The 17,468-nt window shown below is 39.6% G+C and overlaps 1 protein-coding gene across 3 annotated transcripts in view; it reads right to left on the reverse strand.

The window, feature by feature from the left end:
• Window positions 1–5,188: 5,188 nt before the first annotated feature.
• MYPN (myopalladin) overlaps window positions 5,189–17,468 on the reverse strand; it is a 62,156-nt gene continuing 49,876 nt past the window's right edge. For 2 of the 3 annotated variants that reach the window (XM_027694073.1, XM_027694071.1), the window contains 8 exons: window positions 14,359–14,580; window positions 13,680–13,829; window positions 12,699–12,778; window positions 12,058–12,184; window positions 10,321–10,528; window positions 9,480–9,645; window positions 7,487–7,620; window positions 5,189–5,431 (listed from right to left, as the gene is read on the reverse strand). In XM_027694073.1, coding sequence (XP_027549874.1) covers window positions 5,262–5,431; window positions 7,487–7,620; window positions 9,480–9,645; window positions 10,321–10,528; window positions 12,058–12,184; window positions 12,699–12,778; window positions 13,680–13,829; window positions 14,359–14,580 — 1,257 coding nt within the window. In that variant the 3' untranslated portion in view covers window positions 5,189–5,261. Of the gene's footprint in view, window positions 5,432–6,631; window positions 7,399–7,438; window positions 7,621–9,479; window positions 9,646–10,320; window positions 10,529–12,057; window positions 12,185–12,698; window positions 12,779–13,679; window positions 13,830–14,358; window positions 14,581–17,468 lie in introns of those variants that run through there. The other variant, XM_027694072.1, reaches the window with a different exon arrangement.

The raw sequence follows: 17,468 nt of genomic DNA on the forward strand, positions 1-17,468 counted from the left end.
CTTTAAGATAGGTACCCTTACACTTGGGATTCCAGCTATTTGAGCTAAGCAGTATGGATGCAGTTTTCTGTGGTTCAGGAGTGAAACTTATCTAGATTTTTTAAAATAAGAGTTTGCAGAACATCTGCTTTTTGCTCTAAATATGTCTTAAAAAATGTTCAGCTCTTCTATTTCTAGAAATGTCCAGGGTAAAAACCCAAATGCACTGAGGATAAAGACATATTTATTCATGGAAGAAGCAGTCCAATGTTTCCTCTACACTGATATCTTATAACAAATATTGATTTCACCTAGTACTTGTAAACTTATTAAAAAATGCTCTGTATTTTTAACTTTAATTACGTTCCGAGAAATAGTGGCTTTCAAAACCCGAAACCAACCCCCTGTATGATATGTAAATGTATTTGCTACCAAAGAGTACATTTTAGTATTGTCTACAAGTTTTTTCCTAATGTGTAGTTCAGTTTTCATTTGTACTAAAATTAACATGCAAAATGTATCTTTTACAGGATTTGCTTAAAATGTCTGCATATGTAACTCCAAGGAATAAGAAGTTAATTTTTGACTGGCTTCCTGTAGTGTGGGGTGCATAGCAATTTTTTTTTTCTAAAATTTCAGATTGTCTTCAGTATTTTTCCATTTCTTTAAAAAAACCATGATGACTGTGTGATCATAAAGGATGTTTGTTTCTGAACAGAATTCCCACTGCTGTAAGTGGAGAACTCCACTTAAATTCACAGCACATATGGCCCAGGATTTCTTTTTTTATGCAATAAATGGTTCTTTATAGTGGACTTGAAATATAAAGGTGTTAATAAAAGCAGCTTGTGTTGCTTAGAGGAAGCAGCTGAGCTAAAATAGTCTTAAGAAGGTTTTCTCTGACCTGGCAGGCACAGAAGTACCCAGGAATCAGGTAAGAATGGACAAATGTGGTTATGGGAAGGCAAAATCACAACCAGCAAATGTGTTGGCACCCATCCTTTTTTTTGGTTCTGTTCTTCTGTATCTGGTACCCCTGAGAATACTTGTTCTTTCAACCTTAGGTGAAGAGGTTATCAGCAAAAGAAAGCATAATTTAAAACCAAAGGAAACTGATATCAAGAATTGTTTAAAAAGGCAACAACTTTATTTCACAGCTACCTGCTAGAAGCATGGCTAGTATATAACTTGACAGTACTTTATGTTTTTCTTCTAAATAATGTAAAGTCTGATTCCATTAATCAGTTGTCACAGCAAAGTTCTGAGAACTTCTGGCATTGTTGCACATTTTCACAATTATTCGAATGTGTGAATGACACAGTCTTGTCTGCAACTTTGAAGCATTTATTTAAGTTCAGGTGAGATGAAGGGCAGGTGTTTTGTTTTTTCCTTTCATGTGCACTTAAAATGTACTTTAAAACTGATATTGACATTTTTTCTTCCCAGTGAGAATGACTTTGGATCAAAAAATAAAAAATATCAACTTTAATCAAGAAAAGATATAAACTAGAATCTTAAAGCTCAAAGTGAACATCTTTATGTTGGAAATAATAAGACAATTATCAATGAATCACTTCTCCAGTATTTTTTCAGTATAAATATTTCATTAAGTCTTGTAAATCATTTTGTTTGACGACATTTTCCGGAAAGTAATACTTTTAAACCTGGTAGCATTAAGAACACAGTTCTTAAATGAATTCTTATTCCAGACTTGTTGGAAGTACCTACTGTGAACAGTTGGGACTGGCAGTTGTTTGTGTATTAAGATGGAGAACTGCAGACCTGGCTTTTCCCGTTTGGAGTGTGTGCTCTCATCTCCTCACACTGGCAGACGTGAGGCATTGGGAAGGGTTGCTCCACCTTCCAGATGAAAGCAAGGAACTCAATGCAGCAGTTTTAAGGCAAGAGGTCCAATGATACCAGTGCAGCCCTCTGTGCTGCTGCAGGCTGGGTTGGCATCCATCTGGACCAGAATTTTGAAGCAAAGACAATACTTTCTGAATCTAGAATTGCAATGCAAATGCTGTCATTTCTGCTTGTTTCCAGTATGCTGTGCCTCCGATTGTATACAAAACCAGGACTTTGAGGAAAGGGGAAACTAAATAAACCTCACGATTCTGAATCAGTAAACACTTGGGAGGTTACAAACCTGGCTGTTTCTGTGTTGTACTGATACAGCACTATGCTCCACACCGGGGTGGTTTCATGGACTTTTGGAAGTTAATAGCTAACAGTGACCTCAGTGGAAGGTTTAGCATTGATTTTTGTTGCTGGAGTAGCCTGCCCTGAGTCAGAGAATGAAGTGCTGTGTTAGTGTGGAGTCAGATCAGCTCTTCAATAAACACCAGCGATGAGCAGCCGTGTTGGTCAGGAAGGAGCACAGTTGCACAGGCTCTGGCACAGCTCAGCATAGTATGGGAAGGCTGTGCCATCCTTCACAAGTCCACAACTTAAACAACTCAGTGCCGTCTCTGCTGCTTACACAAGCCTTTTTCCATTGGCTTTTCCACCCCTTAACAACAGACATAATTTTTGTGTCTTTTTCTATCAAGTCTTCCTTGTAATGAGCATATCAATACTACTCCCTAACAATATTTGACATGCTTTCACATAAGCTGCCTTTACAGACTCGCTTTGTGGGCTCAGTGTATGCAGAGGAAAAGTGTTCTGTAACAGTTAACTAACAAAATGTAATGACTACAGACCATTTGGGATCAGATTCTGATTTTGTTTCTATCAGATGCACTGGAAGTAATTCAAATTACTGACTTCTGCATTATGTAGGGAAATGTGATGGATTTTGATCCTTTTGCAAACACTGTCCAGGCGAGAATGTTCAGCTGACAGATGTTGGTGATCCATTTTCTGTAGCCTAACTCTCAGTGTGATTTCTGGGGCCCCTTCTTGAATGACTAAAGATTAATCCTCCTTACACAGATCTTTGGAAAAAGTCTTTGAACAGTAGCTTCTCGTCCTCCCACTTCCAGAGAACTGAATGTACATTTTAAAAAACATTGTACCGCTTAATCCTCAGCTTGTCAGTTCAGGTTGTAATGATGTGAGTTTGGAGACATTCCACTGAAATTGCAGAGAAAAGGGGAAAGAGATATGGTTTGCGTATTTGCACTGTGCACTTGGTCTTTTAATTTGCACTAAGTTTTTGAGTGTGTTGTAAAATGTGAGAACCACTACTGCTGTCAGTCTGAGAGTGTGATTCCAGCACTGGTAACCAGATATTTGCCAACAGTTAAGGACTAGTATTCCTTTCTTCTAAACTGTGTAAAGAACTGTTTCAAGTGATCACTCTTGCAGCTAGACTTGCCTAATAGGATAGATCCCAGGCAAAAAACAGAATCCCTAAGCCATCCTTAAAAACAAGTGAAGACAAGAGGAGCAGTAGATTCTCTATATGAGAAATTCAGATCCACGATGTGTCTTAAGCTGAACACCTCATAACTGGAGTCACTCAGTGCATCACTTTGAATAGCTATTAGTTTTATTTTGTTTGCCAGGGAAGAGGTACAACATGGGCAACAACTGATATTTCTGCTTTCCCATGGAAGTATCTGCAGCTTATTTTGTGTCTCAGGGTACGAATGTGTTTTGGCTTTCTGGTCTGTTCATTCTGGGGTGAATTGCTGAGATTTCTAACAAAAGCATGAGAGTTATAATGATGGTTTTGTTGTCACAATACAAGAAATTCACATCCTCTAAACCCTTAGGGAACCAGTAGTTAGGAATAACAGCAGCTGTGTTTGTGGGAAACCCAGTGAAAGGCACTCTCTTTCTCAGTCTCTGGGTACATCCAATATTCTTTTACTCATAAGATAACTCCCCATTGTTTTCTTTGCATATGTAGTTTTTTTCAGTTACAATTTTAAATTTGAAAAAACCCCAAATATAGTCCAAAATGAAAGTATCTGTTAATTTCTTTTTTCATTTCTGTGACTTTGATCAGGACTTTGTTGCATTCTGCAACCATGTTACAAACAGAAAGTAAGAAATGCTTGAAAACAATGTCCAGAGAAGAGGGTTAGCAGTAATTTAAAGATGTGGGAAAATGTCTTAAACATTCAGAGTCTAAGAGCTGGGAGGTATTAATGCAACTGTGTAGATGCTAAATATATTTAAATATATTGACAACACTGTCATTTAACACCTTTTGTTGAGCTTTCATTTATTTGCCTTATTTATTACTATTATAAGTTACAATAGGGTTTTTTTAGCTCTTTGCACATAACTGTTGCTTAACTTTTTAATTTTTGTGTATTAGCAGTATTTTCTGTCTTCATAGTAGACACTGCACTTGTGATCATTTCCTAAGCGATGGTAAAAGTTTACCAGATCATAATTCCTTTTCAGTTAGTTACAAAATGAGCTAGATGGCAGAGGCACATTAAAAATTAGGAAAAAGAGACAGGAACTTATAAGCTTTCTATCACCTGTGTTAAAGACAGATGATCACTAACATGGTAAAGAAAAAAGTAGGAAGCACATCTGGAAAATAGTTTCAACAATGGGCCCTAGAGAACATGTTTCAGACAAAAGGAGTTTTCATTTTCTAAGTTGGCACCTTATGCACATGCCCTGTACCTTATTTTATGAACCCTTACACTGTGAATGCACAGTCCATGGAGTACACACACACACACACACAAATATAAATATTTAGGGTATACAGCTGTACCTACATGTAACACTATATTTATCTAGTCTGAAGTTCAAAAATTCTAAAATAATCCCAAATCAGCATATTCTGTGATTCTGTGGTAATAATCATATAAAAATGACTTACATCTTTCCCCTTTAACTTGTGCTTTGTGATTATTTGGCATGTTTTTTAGAATTACATTCAAAGTCTTGTTGTTTACCCTCATTAAGATTGCTGTTACTGTAATGTCAATGTTTTCACTGGCAGTATTCCAACTCATCATCATCAATCCTTACCGTGGCAGCTACAGTGCAGTAGCTTTAATTCAAGAAGTAAAAGTGGTATTGGCTTTTAGGTGCTGAAAACTATGTTTACTATGTAATTCTTAGCAAACTACACAGTACTGAATTTATTGCACAACACTCCATACCACAATTATCCTGCATTAAAATAATATGCAAAAGTCTTGTATGATGTATTAGTTGCAACATTTGCAGCAGCAGTACACTTAATTATAAACAAGTTGCTTGTAAACCATTAGCCTTTCACTTGTACCTCTTTTTTTTTTTATTATTTATTTTTTCACAGTTCTGATATCTCTGCGGGTGTAACGGGAACAAGTGTTTGTTTTTCAAAGTTCTTCACTCTCCACCAGCTTTTGGGTTGGGGATGAGAAGAGCAGAGGGCTCTCAGGAGTTGGGAAAGCAGGGAAGATGTCGAGTCCTTGGCTGGTGAGGTTTGCGTACCGGCTGCCACCGGGGCGGAGCTTGAGCTGTTGTGGAATTTGGCGGTGCCACTGAGCTGAAGCGACACAAGCAGAACGGGCTGTTATCAACCTCTAACGCAGTTTGCAATGACACAACAAAAATCGATACACGGACCCGAAAAGTTGCTGCCAACATCCTTGAGGAGAGCACAGCAGTGTTATTCTCTGTTTTAGGTCGTGTTCAAATATTATCATTGACGTGGTTTACGTGTGGAGTATTTTTATTGAAGCCTACGGATGGAATTCCATCCCTGGGCAATTCAATGGCAATGTTTATGTGGATTTCACCAAGTCCAAAATTTCATGATTGAACCTTTGGAGCCTTCTCCAAAGCTCTTGCAATCAGACTGATAACACACCATAGCATGAACAGACAAACAAACTGGACAGGGCTCTGATTTTGCACTACTTGGTCCTCTGGAGGGCTTTTTTTCCTGAAAATCTTTTGATGGCATTTAAATTCCCTGTATTATTGCTTTGAAATTCTGTAAGGAAGTGATTACAATTTTGATTGCCCTCTACTGCTTACAAGTAGTAATGTGTTTCCTAGATTATTTTTTAAAATGATGAAATGTAATCCAAAGACACATACTCAGTAATTTAAAAGTAACATTCAACACATTTCCATATGAACAAATATCGCTGAAATTTTGTGAGATTATTTAGTTATTACTATTATTAGCAGTTATCATTCCTAAAACACTTCAGAAAAGGGATAGTTATATTATCTTTGCCAGTATTTACTCATACAAAACCTCCAGGTCTGCATCCAAATCAGACAAATACGTCTGTCAGCAGTTAAAATGAAAGGGTGGAAGTTCAGGATTCAATACTCTGATAATCTACATCTGCAGGGGACTGCATTCTACATGTTCAGCATTGACAGGAGATATCTTTCCATGCTGAATTTTGATACTGTCTATCTGGAAATACTTGAAAAAGGGACATGTGGTTTGTTTTTTTTTTTTCTTGCAACCCTCAATTTGTTTCTACTTGAACTCATATTATTTTTCTTTGCACAGGGAATTCAAAATAGCACAGGGAAAAATCACTTCTGTCACTCACTTTGGGGTATGACTCACATACTTTAGATAAGATAGTTGGAACTGGGAAACATTTCTCACTTTTCATCTTTTTCCTGTTTGCTCCTTGAATCCTTCACGTGAAAATTTAATTGATGTCTTTCAACATTTAGGCACCTAAGGAATTATTTTTGCTTTTATGTGACCCTTTTCTTGAATGAGCCTCTCCCCAGCCCCCTCTTGATCCTTCCATTACTATTGCCCGTATCACCACCAGGTGGCAGGAAGCTGACAGAGATGTACTGGTGACCTTTTTTTGATAATTAGATGGGTTTTAAAAAAAAATTAGAAATACAAGTTTGAAAACGTTGGTCTCTTTTGCCTTTGAGGGTCTGGTTATAATCCAGCCAGTTTGTGGAAAATATGTATATATATATGTGTGTATATATATATAAATACAAAGTATGTTTTCTGTTTTATTATGCTGCTTAAATGATCAAAGTACTCTCTTGCCCTAGATAAACTGCTTTGACTATTACATCTTACAGAGATAAAAGAGTAATTAAATGATGTGCTGTAGTTTTTGAAGTGGGCTGGGGCCTTCTGAGTCCTAGTATTAGATGTAAACTAGCCCTCATCAACTGGGCTCAGTTTGCCCCATCCGTGCCCTGTGGAAGAAGGGCTCCACTTTCTTGTGTGCAATTTATTGCTCCATCTTGGGTCAGGACTGTGGCAGAGGCATGTGGCAGAGGGAACAGAGTTAAGGTTCAACTTGAATGCGTGTTTATATGCTTATGTGTCCAGGGAATCTGAAAGGTGGGAAACGGGAGTAGAGAATATTGTGCAAAACTCTTTCTAGAGCTTTTTCTTTCCTTACCTGTCTTCAAGCTGATGCAGCAGAGCTAGTCTGGCCACTTAGCTGTATCATTATACCTCCTCCTGGGGGCCTTATTAACCTGTGACACCGATTTCACACCCAGGAATTTACAAACTAAAGAACTAGGTGAGGGCTGGGATAAGTCGAAGCCAATAATTTCTGATTGGTTTTATTCACCAGCCAGTACCTACCGTATATGTCAAGTCGAGCGGTGCAAGAGATGATACCAGCTTCGTTTTTTGCAGACAAGGTGTACCAGCCAGCATCTGCTTTCTTGGCAGGCTGGATGAGGAGGCAGACATACCCTGTTGTGTCTTGATGCATGCTGGGAAAAACAAGGGTTTGGGAATTACTATTTCTCAAGAGCATATCAAACTTCAAGATTTTAAAATATGTGTATTAAATATGAAATAGGTATGTTGTAATTGCTATCCTCAAATGTCTTGGACTCCTGCTTCTTTATAGTGTCAGAATCACAGACTGTGCTGAGCTGGAAGGGACCCACAAGGATCATTGAGTCCAACTCCTGGCCCTGCACAGGCCCATCCCCAAGAGTCACACCATGGGCCTGAGAGGATCATCCAAACACTCCTTGAGCTCTGGCAGCCTTGGTGCTGTGCCCACTGCCCTGGGGAGCCTGTTCAGTGCCTGACCACCCTCCGGGGGAAGAACCTTTCCCTGATATTCAACCTAAACCTCCCCTGACACAACTTCAGGCCGTTCCCCTCGGTCCTGTCCCTGGTCCCCACAGAGAAGAGATCAGTGCCTGCCCCTCTTCCCCTCAGGAGAAAGTTGTAGTCAATAGATTTGCTTTCAGTGATCAGAGTAGCTGAAATCTGTTCTGGCTGCTCTCCTTCGTGCACAGCCATGGTGTGACAGTGGGAGTTGACTTGTTGCTCTGCATATATTAATATTAGAATTATTTATTGAATTCCAATGAACTAAACTCATGCAAATCTGCCATGCAGTCATACTGTATTTTCTCCTAGTTCAGAAGCTGGAAGAATAACAAAATACCAAGAACACTTGTATGAAGTTGTGATATTTTTCACAACAGTAACCAGAGCCAGGCAGCAGCTTTTTTGGGGCACCCTTTTCTGTAAGAAAATGACAGAGTGGCAAAATTTGACCAACACTCTGAAAGAAACGTGCTTCATTATTCTCTCTGCTTCCTTTGCTCTTTGGTAATCTAAGACTTTCTGGCTGCAGTTTCCAGGAAAAACTTTTCAGTAGTACAGAACTGAGACTCCTCTGCTGTCTAGGGCGAGGTTGGTCCTTTTTATCAACCCAAGTTCTTCTCTCATTATAAAGGGAGAAGTGAGAGATGAGTACATAAGAACACTCGAAGTTGCAGGATGTTCTGAAGTTTGAGATTTTGTTTCCTTATGAACTGGAATGAAACCACAGACTTTCAGGTCAGGAGGACATTTTGTGCTTCCGACAGCTCTAATACAAAAGGGAACATTCACCTTTTGCTCTCTGCACTACATAATTTGCCTTATGCTGGGGGTGCAGTGGTATAGGTGCTGGTGTGTGTCCATATAGTGATACAAAAACATCTCTTGGCTTCAGGCAGGAAGATAACAGCGAGGCAAGAGAGGACAAACAAGAACAGTGCTGCCCATGGATCTGTGCTGAGCCATTGGAAGCCTTTGGGGCAGCCAGTCTGAAATAGCAGAGGGGTTGTTTTTTCTAAGCATGGATCAAAGTCTTTGCCTTTTTTTTTGACCAACTTGGTTATCAGCCTCTGTATCTGATATGATGAGCTCTAATAGCTCATGCTCAGGGGCACTCAAAACCAGGTTCTAGCTGTTCTGAGCTTGAATTCATACATGGTTTAAACTGTTTTTTCCTCAGTCTAGTTCTGAGAGAATAAGGTGCTAAGATGCATTAAAATACTGTATCATAGTGTCTTTGATGAAGAGATTCATGTGCTCTATCAGGCCTATCAGCTCTGTCCCCACTCTCTGAAGCAGTGGTGTGTCATGCTCCATGCCTTTTTCTGAGCCAAGGAAATAGCCATTGTTCACCTCACAGGAGAGCAAGCTTTTTACAACTTTTTGTAGGTGAAAGAAGTTGTTTTAAAAATACTTAAAAAAACCTGTACTTAACACACAGGTTTTCATGGAAAAACAGTTGGTCCAGGCACAAGAAACTTCAAGCACGGGTATAATGGTACAGTACCTCATCCTCTCTCTGTTTGATGGGATGGTCTCATTATCCTTCTTCCAATAAAATATGGGGGGTGGCATTCCCACAACTCTGCACTCTAATCTGACGGGGTACCCTTCTGGAACACCACAGTTCTGAAGCTTCTCCAAGAACATGGGGGCTCTTTTTACTTCCTTTGCTGGAAAAAGAATTATTGATCAACAGATATTTTATAATTGTTTTGCTTTATACAGTATGGAAGAACATGATCAAAAATTATTCTTGTGATATCAAAATAGGCAGTAAATTTTTAGTGGAAGGGAAGTGAAATGTCATGATATAGGCTCTGTAAGGGAACATAAAGTAAATAATAAGCAGAACTGAAGTTTGCAAAAGAATGGATGCATCTCTGGTGGATCTAAACATACTACCACTGCAGGAAAATAATGCTAGACTTATGAAATTCAGTATCTCAGATCTTGAAAGGCTTTATTAAAGAGTAGTATTCAGATTTATATTTTTCTACTTATAAACATTTTCAATAAAATTTGGACTGAAATCTAGGACATCTCAACATATATTATGAATTCAAATGCTAAGGATTTTCTGGGGAGAAAATTAAGGATCATTTTTCCCAGACAAGAGAGTTAAGGTAGAATTCTTACAGCCCTCTATTTAGTAACAGGAGTGCCCCTGTCACCTGAACACCAGGTGCGTTTCCCTCCATCAGAGGAGTTTTGTAGCTGTTGGTTTCTCCTGGTCTCAGTGCATTAACTCTTTATTTATATTTGTCTGTAAGGAAACCACCTGAGGAAAGTTGGAAGAGGCACGTACAAGTAACTTCATCACTGCCTAGTTTTTCAGCGTTTCTTACCTACAACAGTGAGCTCCAGACTAAATGAATTTTGTCCTGTTCTATTAGTGGCAAGGCAGGTGTAAGTTCCAGCATCATTTTGGGAGAGAGGATCAATCAGCAGAGAGTGAACCCCAGTCTCTCTGACCAGCATCTTGTGGGTGCCGTCTGGTAGCACAGGTTTGCCGTTGAGGAGCCACGTCAGGTCTGGAGTTGGTAACCCACTCACCTAACAGACAGGGAAAGAGCTCGAGACAAACGTCCCACTGACAAACAGAGTTCAGTAAATTTGTAAGTAGGCTTTTTTTTTTTTTCTCCAGATACCATCTGAATAATGTCAGAACATAGGACTGAAAGATTTGGGGGTTTTAACTATTTCTCAGCTTCTGTTTTTCTGCTCACCAGTTCCAAAAGGGAGAAAACGAGAAAACAAGCAAGCAAAAAGAGAAAAAAAATACATGAAATGCTTTCCTTTTTCTTAGTCAGAAAGGAAGAAACTTTGTAATATGAGATTCACAAAAGACTCCTAATAATCTGCTGGTTTCCTTTTTTTTTTTTGTGCTGAGTATAAATCAAAACCCCGGATCTAAAACACTACAGAGTTTGATAGAGATGAAGAAGAGTTCTATACAAATGACTTTATATTTTGTAAAATGTGATGAAAAATGATATAATGCTTTGTAGCTGCTGAACTCACATGCTTTAGAACACTGCAGATTAAGTATTTTTTTTGAAATACTGTTAGAGAGTATTATAATGTTAAAAATCTTTCCAAGGGGTAGCAGTACTTACTCATGTCTAAAATACTGCTTTCCAAACAATATTTTACAGAGCAGAAAAAGGGCGAAGTGGAACTTGCCTGAATGAGCACTGCTCTCTTCTGGTTCATGCAATACTAGACATGCTTTAAGGCTTCCCAAGCTCTGCTGGGATAGCAGAACTAGGAATAACCAAATTCTTTGGCATGCTCCTGGTAAACTTTATGTTACAAATGAGGTAGCAATGAATCTTGTTCATCCTCAGAGCATTAAGTTGCGCTTCAGAGTTTCTACCCACTTGAGGGCAGGAGACATTCTGGAGCATGGAAAAGGTGAGTGGTGGCATTACCACCTTTGCTGTGCTACTGGGACATGGAGGGGCTACCAAAGTATGTTTGAGCAGATGGTTTTCTTCAGGGTGTTCAATCACAGGATGTTCACTACATGACCTTTAACCTCTGACAGTTCCCTCATGCTGAGATTTGAATCAGTAAATGGGGATGTTTCTGCATCTGTGCATGCTGGGGAAGCATAAAATAAACTGGACTCTGTTCCCTCTTCTCCGGGAGTATTAACCTTCAATAGTTCAGTGCAATGCAATGGGAACACTTGTTTGAACACAATGCAATGTGCTGAATCCTCTCTTTTCACCATTTTGTGCTATTATGGATTATGTTCAAGAATCTGATAATGGAGCAGGACTTCTGGAGTTTACACTGGTAAAGGACATGGTGAACATATCTAGTAATTTGAACAACCTTGCAAGTGAGCCTTCTGTTTCTGGGTTGTGTTCTCTGTGCTCTTCAGTCCACAGAGCATGTATTCAAGAGAAATCTCTGGAATCAGCTCAGAGACAATGGCAACAAGAAATAGCTTTTAAAAAGTAAGCATTAAAACTTGAACGGAAAATGTTCATGCAAGCAACAAAGAGCGTGAAAACACCAAACACACATGTGCAGAGGTAGGGAAAGTGAGAATGAACAGAGGAACCAGTGAATACCTTACAATCCAACCTACAAAGTCGCCCTTCATGTGCTACCATGTCACCTGGAGCCTGTAGAAAGTATGGCCTGAAAAAGCGTTCTTGAACTGCCTCTTTGTCTCCTTCTGGCACTCGGGGTCGTGTTCTGCAACACAAAAATTGCATGTGTGTGTTTGGAAGTCAGACCTTTTTTTCTTAATGCTTAAGAAGGGAAGGAGTTAGGGGAAGGGATGAACAGATAGCTTGAATTATAGAAAAGGGCAGAGAGAAATGGACTGATTGTAATTGAATTCTTGCCTATTTTCCATTTAGAAAGGTTATCAAGTTAACTATATCATATAATATCCTTGGATTCCTAAGCTGGCCTTTGCTTCTTTTTCCTTCTTTTTGGCTGAATTGCATCTTGCTAATCCATCCCTTGTCTTTAGCTCCACTGCAACAGGTAAATGAAATCATACTTAAACTTCCCTGTATTTGAGGATGACGTTAAAAATATTACAATATAGAAGTGACCTATGTTGGAGGGGAAGTGCTGCTGTTACTTCCATTTTAGGATAGAGAACAGAAGTTCAGTGAGTGCCTAGAAGTACAGTAGCTGGTTACTTTGGAGGCCTTCAGTGAGAAGCATTAAAAAGGTCTGAGGGACTTTTTTCTTTCACCTGTGAGGCTGAGTTGTTGATATTCGGCTCCGCACAGGGACACTTTGAACCATCAGGTGGCCTGAACAACTGATTCTCCCCTGCAAATCACAAAGGAAACAGAATTAATAATTGGTTAATAGCTTATTTCATTTTAAAGTATAAACACTGAACATTTACAATGCATTAGGATTTATTTTTATAAAGTAGCTGAACTGTAGCCTAAATGTTACTTCTCCAAAGCAAATGCTATCAGCCTGCAGTGGAGTGCAGTTGAGACAGGAGTTCCTTTTTGTATCCAGAGCAGTGTGTTTCTGTGACCCTTCCAGGCTGTGGCAATGCATGTAGCAGTGGTGCTGTGTGACCCAGCTTCAGCACTACCTGTCCCTGCTTGTTTATTCCTGCCACAGGTACTGTCTGGCAGTACCTTTGTACTGGCATACTTGTCAGTGCAGCCACATAGACCCTGAGAAGAAATATAATTTAGAAAGGAGCAAAAATTGAAACTGGAAAAAGTTGCTTGATCTGCTTGATGTACTTCTAAATAAAAAGCTAATCTAGCACATGGGGTGAAGGAGAATGGTATTGGGGGGGTGAAACTATTTGCAGATCCACATCTTTGCATCCTAGATAAAGAATAATTGTGTTTGGTAACACTTCCAAACTTGATGTATCTTTTTATTTCTCCTTGCTTGAATTGATATTTCTTCTGCCTGAAATATCGTGTCTGTCTTGTCGCCACATCTCAAAAGGTACCTGTCAGTGGGCAGAAGTTAGTGACATGAAAATTGTCCTTAATGATTTTGACTGGATATGTTAAGAACAGGGGATTAGTTCTATCAGTCTCCTTTACACGTGTTCCTCTCCTATGCTCTGAAGCATCTAATTTGTGATACAGTTACCACGCAATGTTAGCCTAGGTGGCCCAATCTGTGTTCCTATTAATATATATTAGAAAAAGGTGAAACAAGCATTTTTGTAAAAGAAACTAAAACACCTTACTTGTGGGTTTGCAGCCATAATAGTATAGTTGCCATCATCATCATTGGTAGCAGCTTCAATATGTAAAGAGCATGTTCCATCTTCTTCTCTGTTCATTTTGAAATGCGTGTTTTTCTTTGAGATCTGCTTGCCATCCTTGAACCAGTATACCTGCAGTGATCAGACCCCCCCACACCCCCTGTGACTTAACACTTGCTCTGTAGTGGAACAGGGACTAGAAAAACGTAGATAGGAACATGACACAAGTTGACCAATAGCTAGTAAAAATTTTAGAGTATTATAAACTCTGCAGATCAGTTATAATGTGAACTAGAACGATTCCAGGTTGAGCTCCGAAAGCTTCACATCACAGCTGGACCTGTCAGGTTCTCTTTTCTTGGCTCTACACACGTTACTGGTTATCTCAGATCAGTTCTCATCTTTCTGAGAAGTTGACTTTCTGAGGGTTTATGCAGTTCTGTTTCTCTTGCAGTCAGGTAGTTTGAGGCAGTCCCTATGGTACCTCAAGGCCTGATATGTGTTCAGGAGCAGATATTGTTATTTTAGAAAGGAAGTGATTACTTTTAGAACTCTCTCCACAGAGCCATGTTTTTAGGAGTGAGACTTTCCAGAGGGATGTATAGAAAATGGTAGGTAGTTGTTTTTTATTTCTTTACTGGTAACAGTGAGAATGACTTACCTTAGGAACAGGTATTCCAACTATTTTGCAGGTGAATATGATAGGGGATCCTTCCATTACCCGGAAATGTTTGAGTCTCTTATCAAAGATGGGTGCTATGTATTTGCCTGTAGGGATTTCCTCGTGTTGGACTTCATCGTCTGATTCATCCACCGGGGTTCGTTCAAGGCGAAATTCGATTTCGTTCATCAGCCTCTGCTCAAAGCTTGAAATCCTGTATTCCTGCAGGGTGAGAGAGGCACAGTTCTGAACTAAACCAGTCATGTTCTGAGGTATTTGCAGCCATTGGCACTTTTAGACTACTTCTGAAATGAGTGAAACAGTGTGAATTTGGTTTGCAGACACAGATACTGCATCTTAAGTTTGCAGATTGTAACTAATGAAACTGGGTTTTTTCAAAGACAGCAAAAAAAAGTCAAACTCAATTTCTCTAAGTCTAGGAAGAAAGTGAAATATTTTCAGAGTAATTTACCTTCAGGTTAAAACTCGAATAGATTTCTAACTGGTGTAACTGAGAAAGCAAAATATACTTGAGTAATTCCAAAAGCACAATTCTCAGGGTTTTTTTTTAATAGCATTTTAGAAACCTGTGAATAGTAAATAAGGATGTAGCCAATCCTTAGATTTATTCCATTTGCTGAAAAAACAAGGTTCAGAAAATGCATCTTGTCTGAAATCTTACAGAAAGTTAACTAAAGAACTAGCAGATATCCCAAATCACTGGCATTTACATCCCTGATCATTTAGCCATTCCATCGTATTGCTGATTATGCTCTTGAGCAGCAGTTCCCAGACAGTAAGGAGAAAAGATGGAGAGGCAGCACAAAATTTTAGCTAACAACTCTTCTGATTTTGTCAGGAGGCCAAGAGGACAAGTGGCTAAAAATGTAGACATTACAGTGGAGTTTTGAGGAGACAGGGGTTTGTGAGACTTGATGAGAGGAAGAAAACACGGCAACCACAAAGTAAAAAAGGTTGGAAGTTCCCAATGGAGGATTAAATGCCCTGGTAACATCTGATTTTTGGAATGTTAATGGTACGTGTTGCATGTCGGTCTCTTCATCCAAAATCTCTCTTTTGGGGAGGTTGCTGTAAGTTCAGCTCTAGAAAAGATTAGCTATGGTAGGAAAAGGCAGACAGCGCAGAGTAGGGAGGAAAGGAATTGCTGGAAACTGAGTCCTCCTTCCGCCCCTCCTTTCTTCTCTGATGCTGCAGGTCTGCTCCTCCCACAGGGCTTTGGAGCAGTGCGGATAATTGCAAGGTACCAGGAGCTTTCCCAGGGAGCTGAGGTTGCTGAGTGCCCCCATCAAGACCTTCCCTCCCTTTAACACCTTCCTCCCTCCCACTCTGACAGGGGCAGTCTGCTCTCTGACACTCTCCTGCAAGTCCCCCTTTGCCAAGCAGGAGCTTCCAGCTGGCAGGTCTGTGGCAGAGGGAGACGTGCCAGAGGCTGCGAGCCAGGCACTGGATGGTGCCAGGCACTGGATGGTACCAGCCACCTTCCCAGTGGGCTGGCCAGCAGCTGAGAACCACCAAACAGCCTCATAAAGTTTCGTCTTGTTGAGCTTCTCTTCTCTCCTGCAGCATGTGTCAGCAAATTGCTGTAATGGATCACATTGCCATCTTAGTTACACCGGTATAAAACCGGAGATTCTCTAATTTCTCACCAACTGAAGATCACATTTGAAGTTTTGTTTTCCTTCCACTTGTTTGAGAGGTTTTGGTAGTTCCCTTCATGTTGTTTAGGTAGTTCTTGGCAGCAGAGAGCAAAATCTATGGCAGAGATTTGACCTACTGAGAAAGGTTTACCTCGGGTGTCTGAATTTTTCGGCTGAAGATACTCTAAGTAATTCTCCTAAGAATGAATTGTTTTCAGGGATTTCACATGCTGTTTGACCTTTGGAAATGTGGAGGCTAATTAAGGATTAATTAAGGTGGTAGTAACCTTCCCTTTCTGTCGTCTAATGATTTGTCACATGAAAAAAGGTCAGGGCAGTATAGCAAATATGGTACAGAGAGTCCCATTTCTGCCTGTTTAAACACGTTACTGTTTTTTTTTGGTAATGAACCTCTCAAATTATGTAACTATTTCTGGATATTGGTTAAATGACAACATAATTATAAAGCTAAGTACACTGTTTTGCAGACATGTTTCTCATTTATCATATTTGAGCAGTTATTCCCTTTACAAAGATAAACCATTTGTCAAGTGTTATGTGTGTTTGGAGGGCAAAAGGGCTGATGGGCAGAGTAGGCAAATTGATGCATAAATGTGTTATCTCAGAAGTTAGACACAGTAAGCTCATGAGGAATTTTTGCTCAGAGAGGGCAACTCTGAACTCTCATTAGAATAAAATGAGTGGGGATGGAAAGTGTTAAGATTTCTTAAAGTCAGAGAGCTATCCAAAAGCTGTAGAGCAGAGTTAAAAGGCACTGAAATACTGTGAGCTGATGGCAGAGTCCAGAATTGTTTATAGATATCTGAGTTGTCAGCAGTTTTTCATACAGATTTTTTATCCAGATTATTGCTGTCCAAAAGAAGTCATGGTATGTAATAAGAAATCAATAGTGTAGGGTTGCTGTAGCCATGATGGCTCACAGATGAAACCAAATAATGCTTAAAGACAGTTAACATCTTTTATTTCCTCTACTCCAAAAGTCCCCATTTCTCTTAAGTGGCCTAACCAATAACATAAATTAAACTTACATTTTCAAATTGTACTTGACCAAATTAACCTTGCATCTCTTTTAGATCTTAAAAAGTTTTCTGTGTACACAGTGTATCATTTTTTTTCTGGCTGATGTGCTGAGGACATTAACTTCCTACAAACTACTTTGTTGAGAAATAGGGGCACATGTGTGTTTGCAGAAGAAAACATGATCATGGAATCAGTCAGGTTGGAAAGGACCTCCCAGATCATCAAGTCCAACCCTTGATCCAACACCACTGTGGTTCCCAGCCCATGGCACTGATGCCACGTCCAGTCTCATCTTAAACACCTCCAGGGATGGTGACTCCATCCCCTCCCTGGGCAGCCCATTCCAATTCTCCCCTCTAAAAAATTTCTGCCTAATATCCAACCTAAACCTCCCCTGGCACAGCTTAAGAC

The sequence above is a fragment of the Neopelma chrysocephalum genome, unplaced genomic scaffold (genome assembly GCF_003984885.1).
Source record: "Neopelma chrysocephalum unplaced genomic scaffold, ASM398488v2 Primary Assembly neopelma1_96, whole genome shotgun sequence".
In the NCBI taxonomy this organism is placed as follows: Eukaryota; Metazoa; Chordata; class Aves; order Passeriformes; family Pipridae; genus Neopelma; species Neopelma chrysocephalum.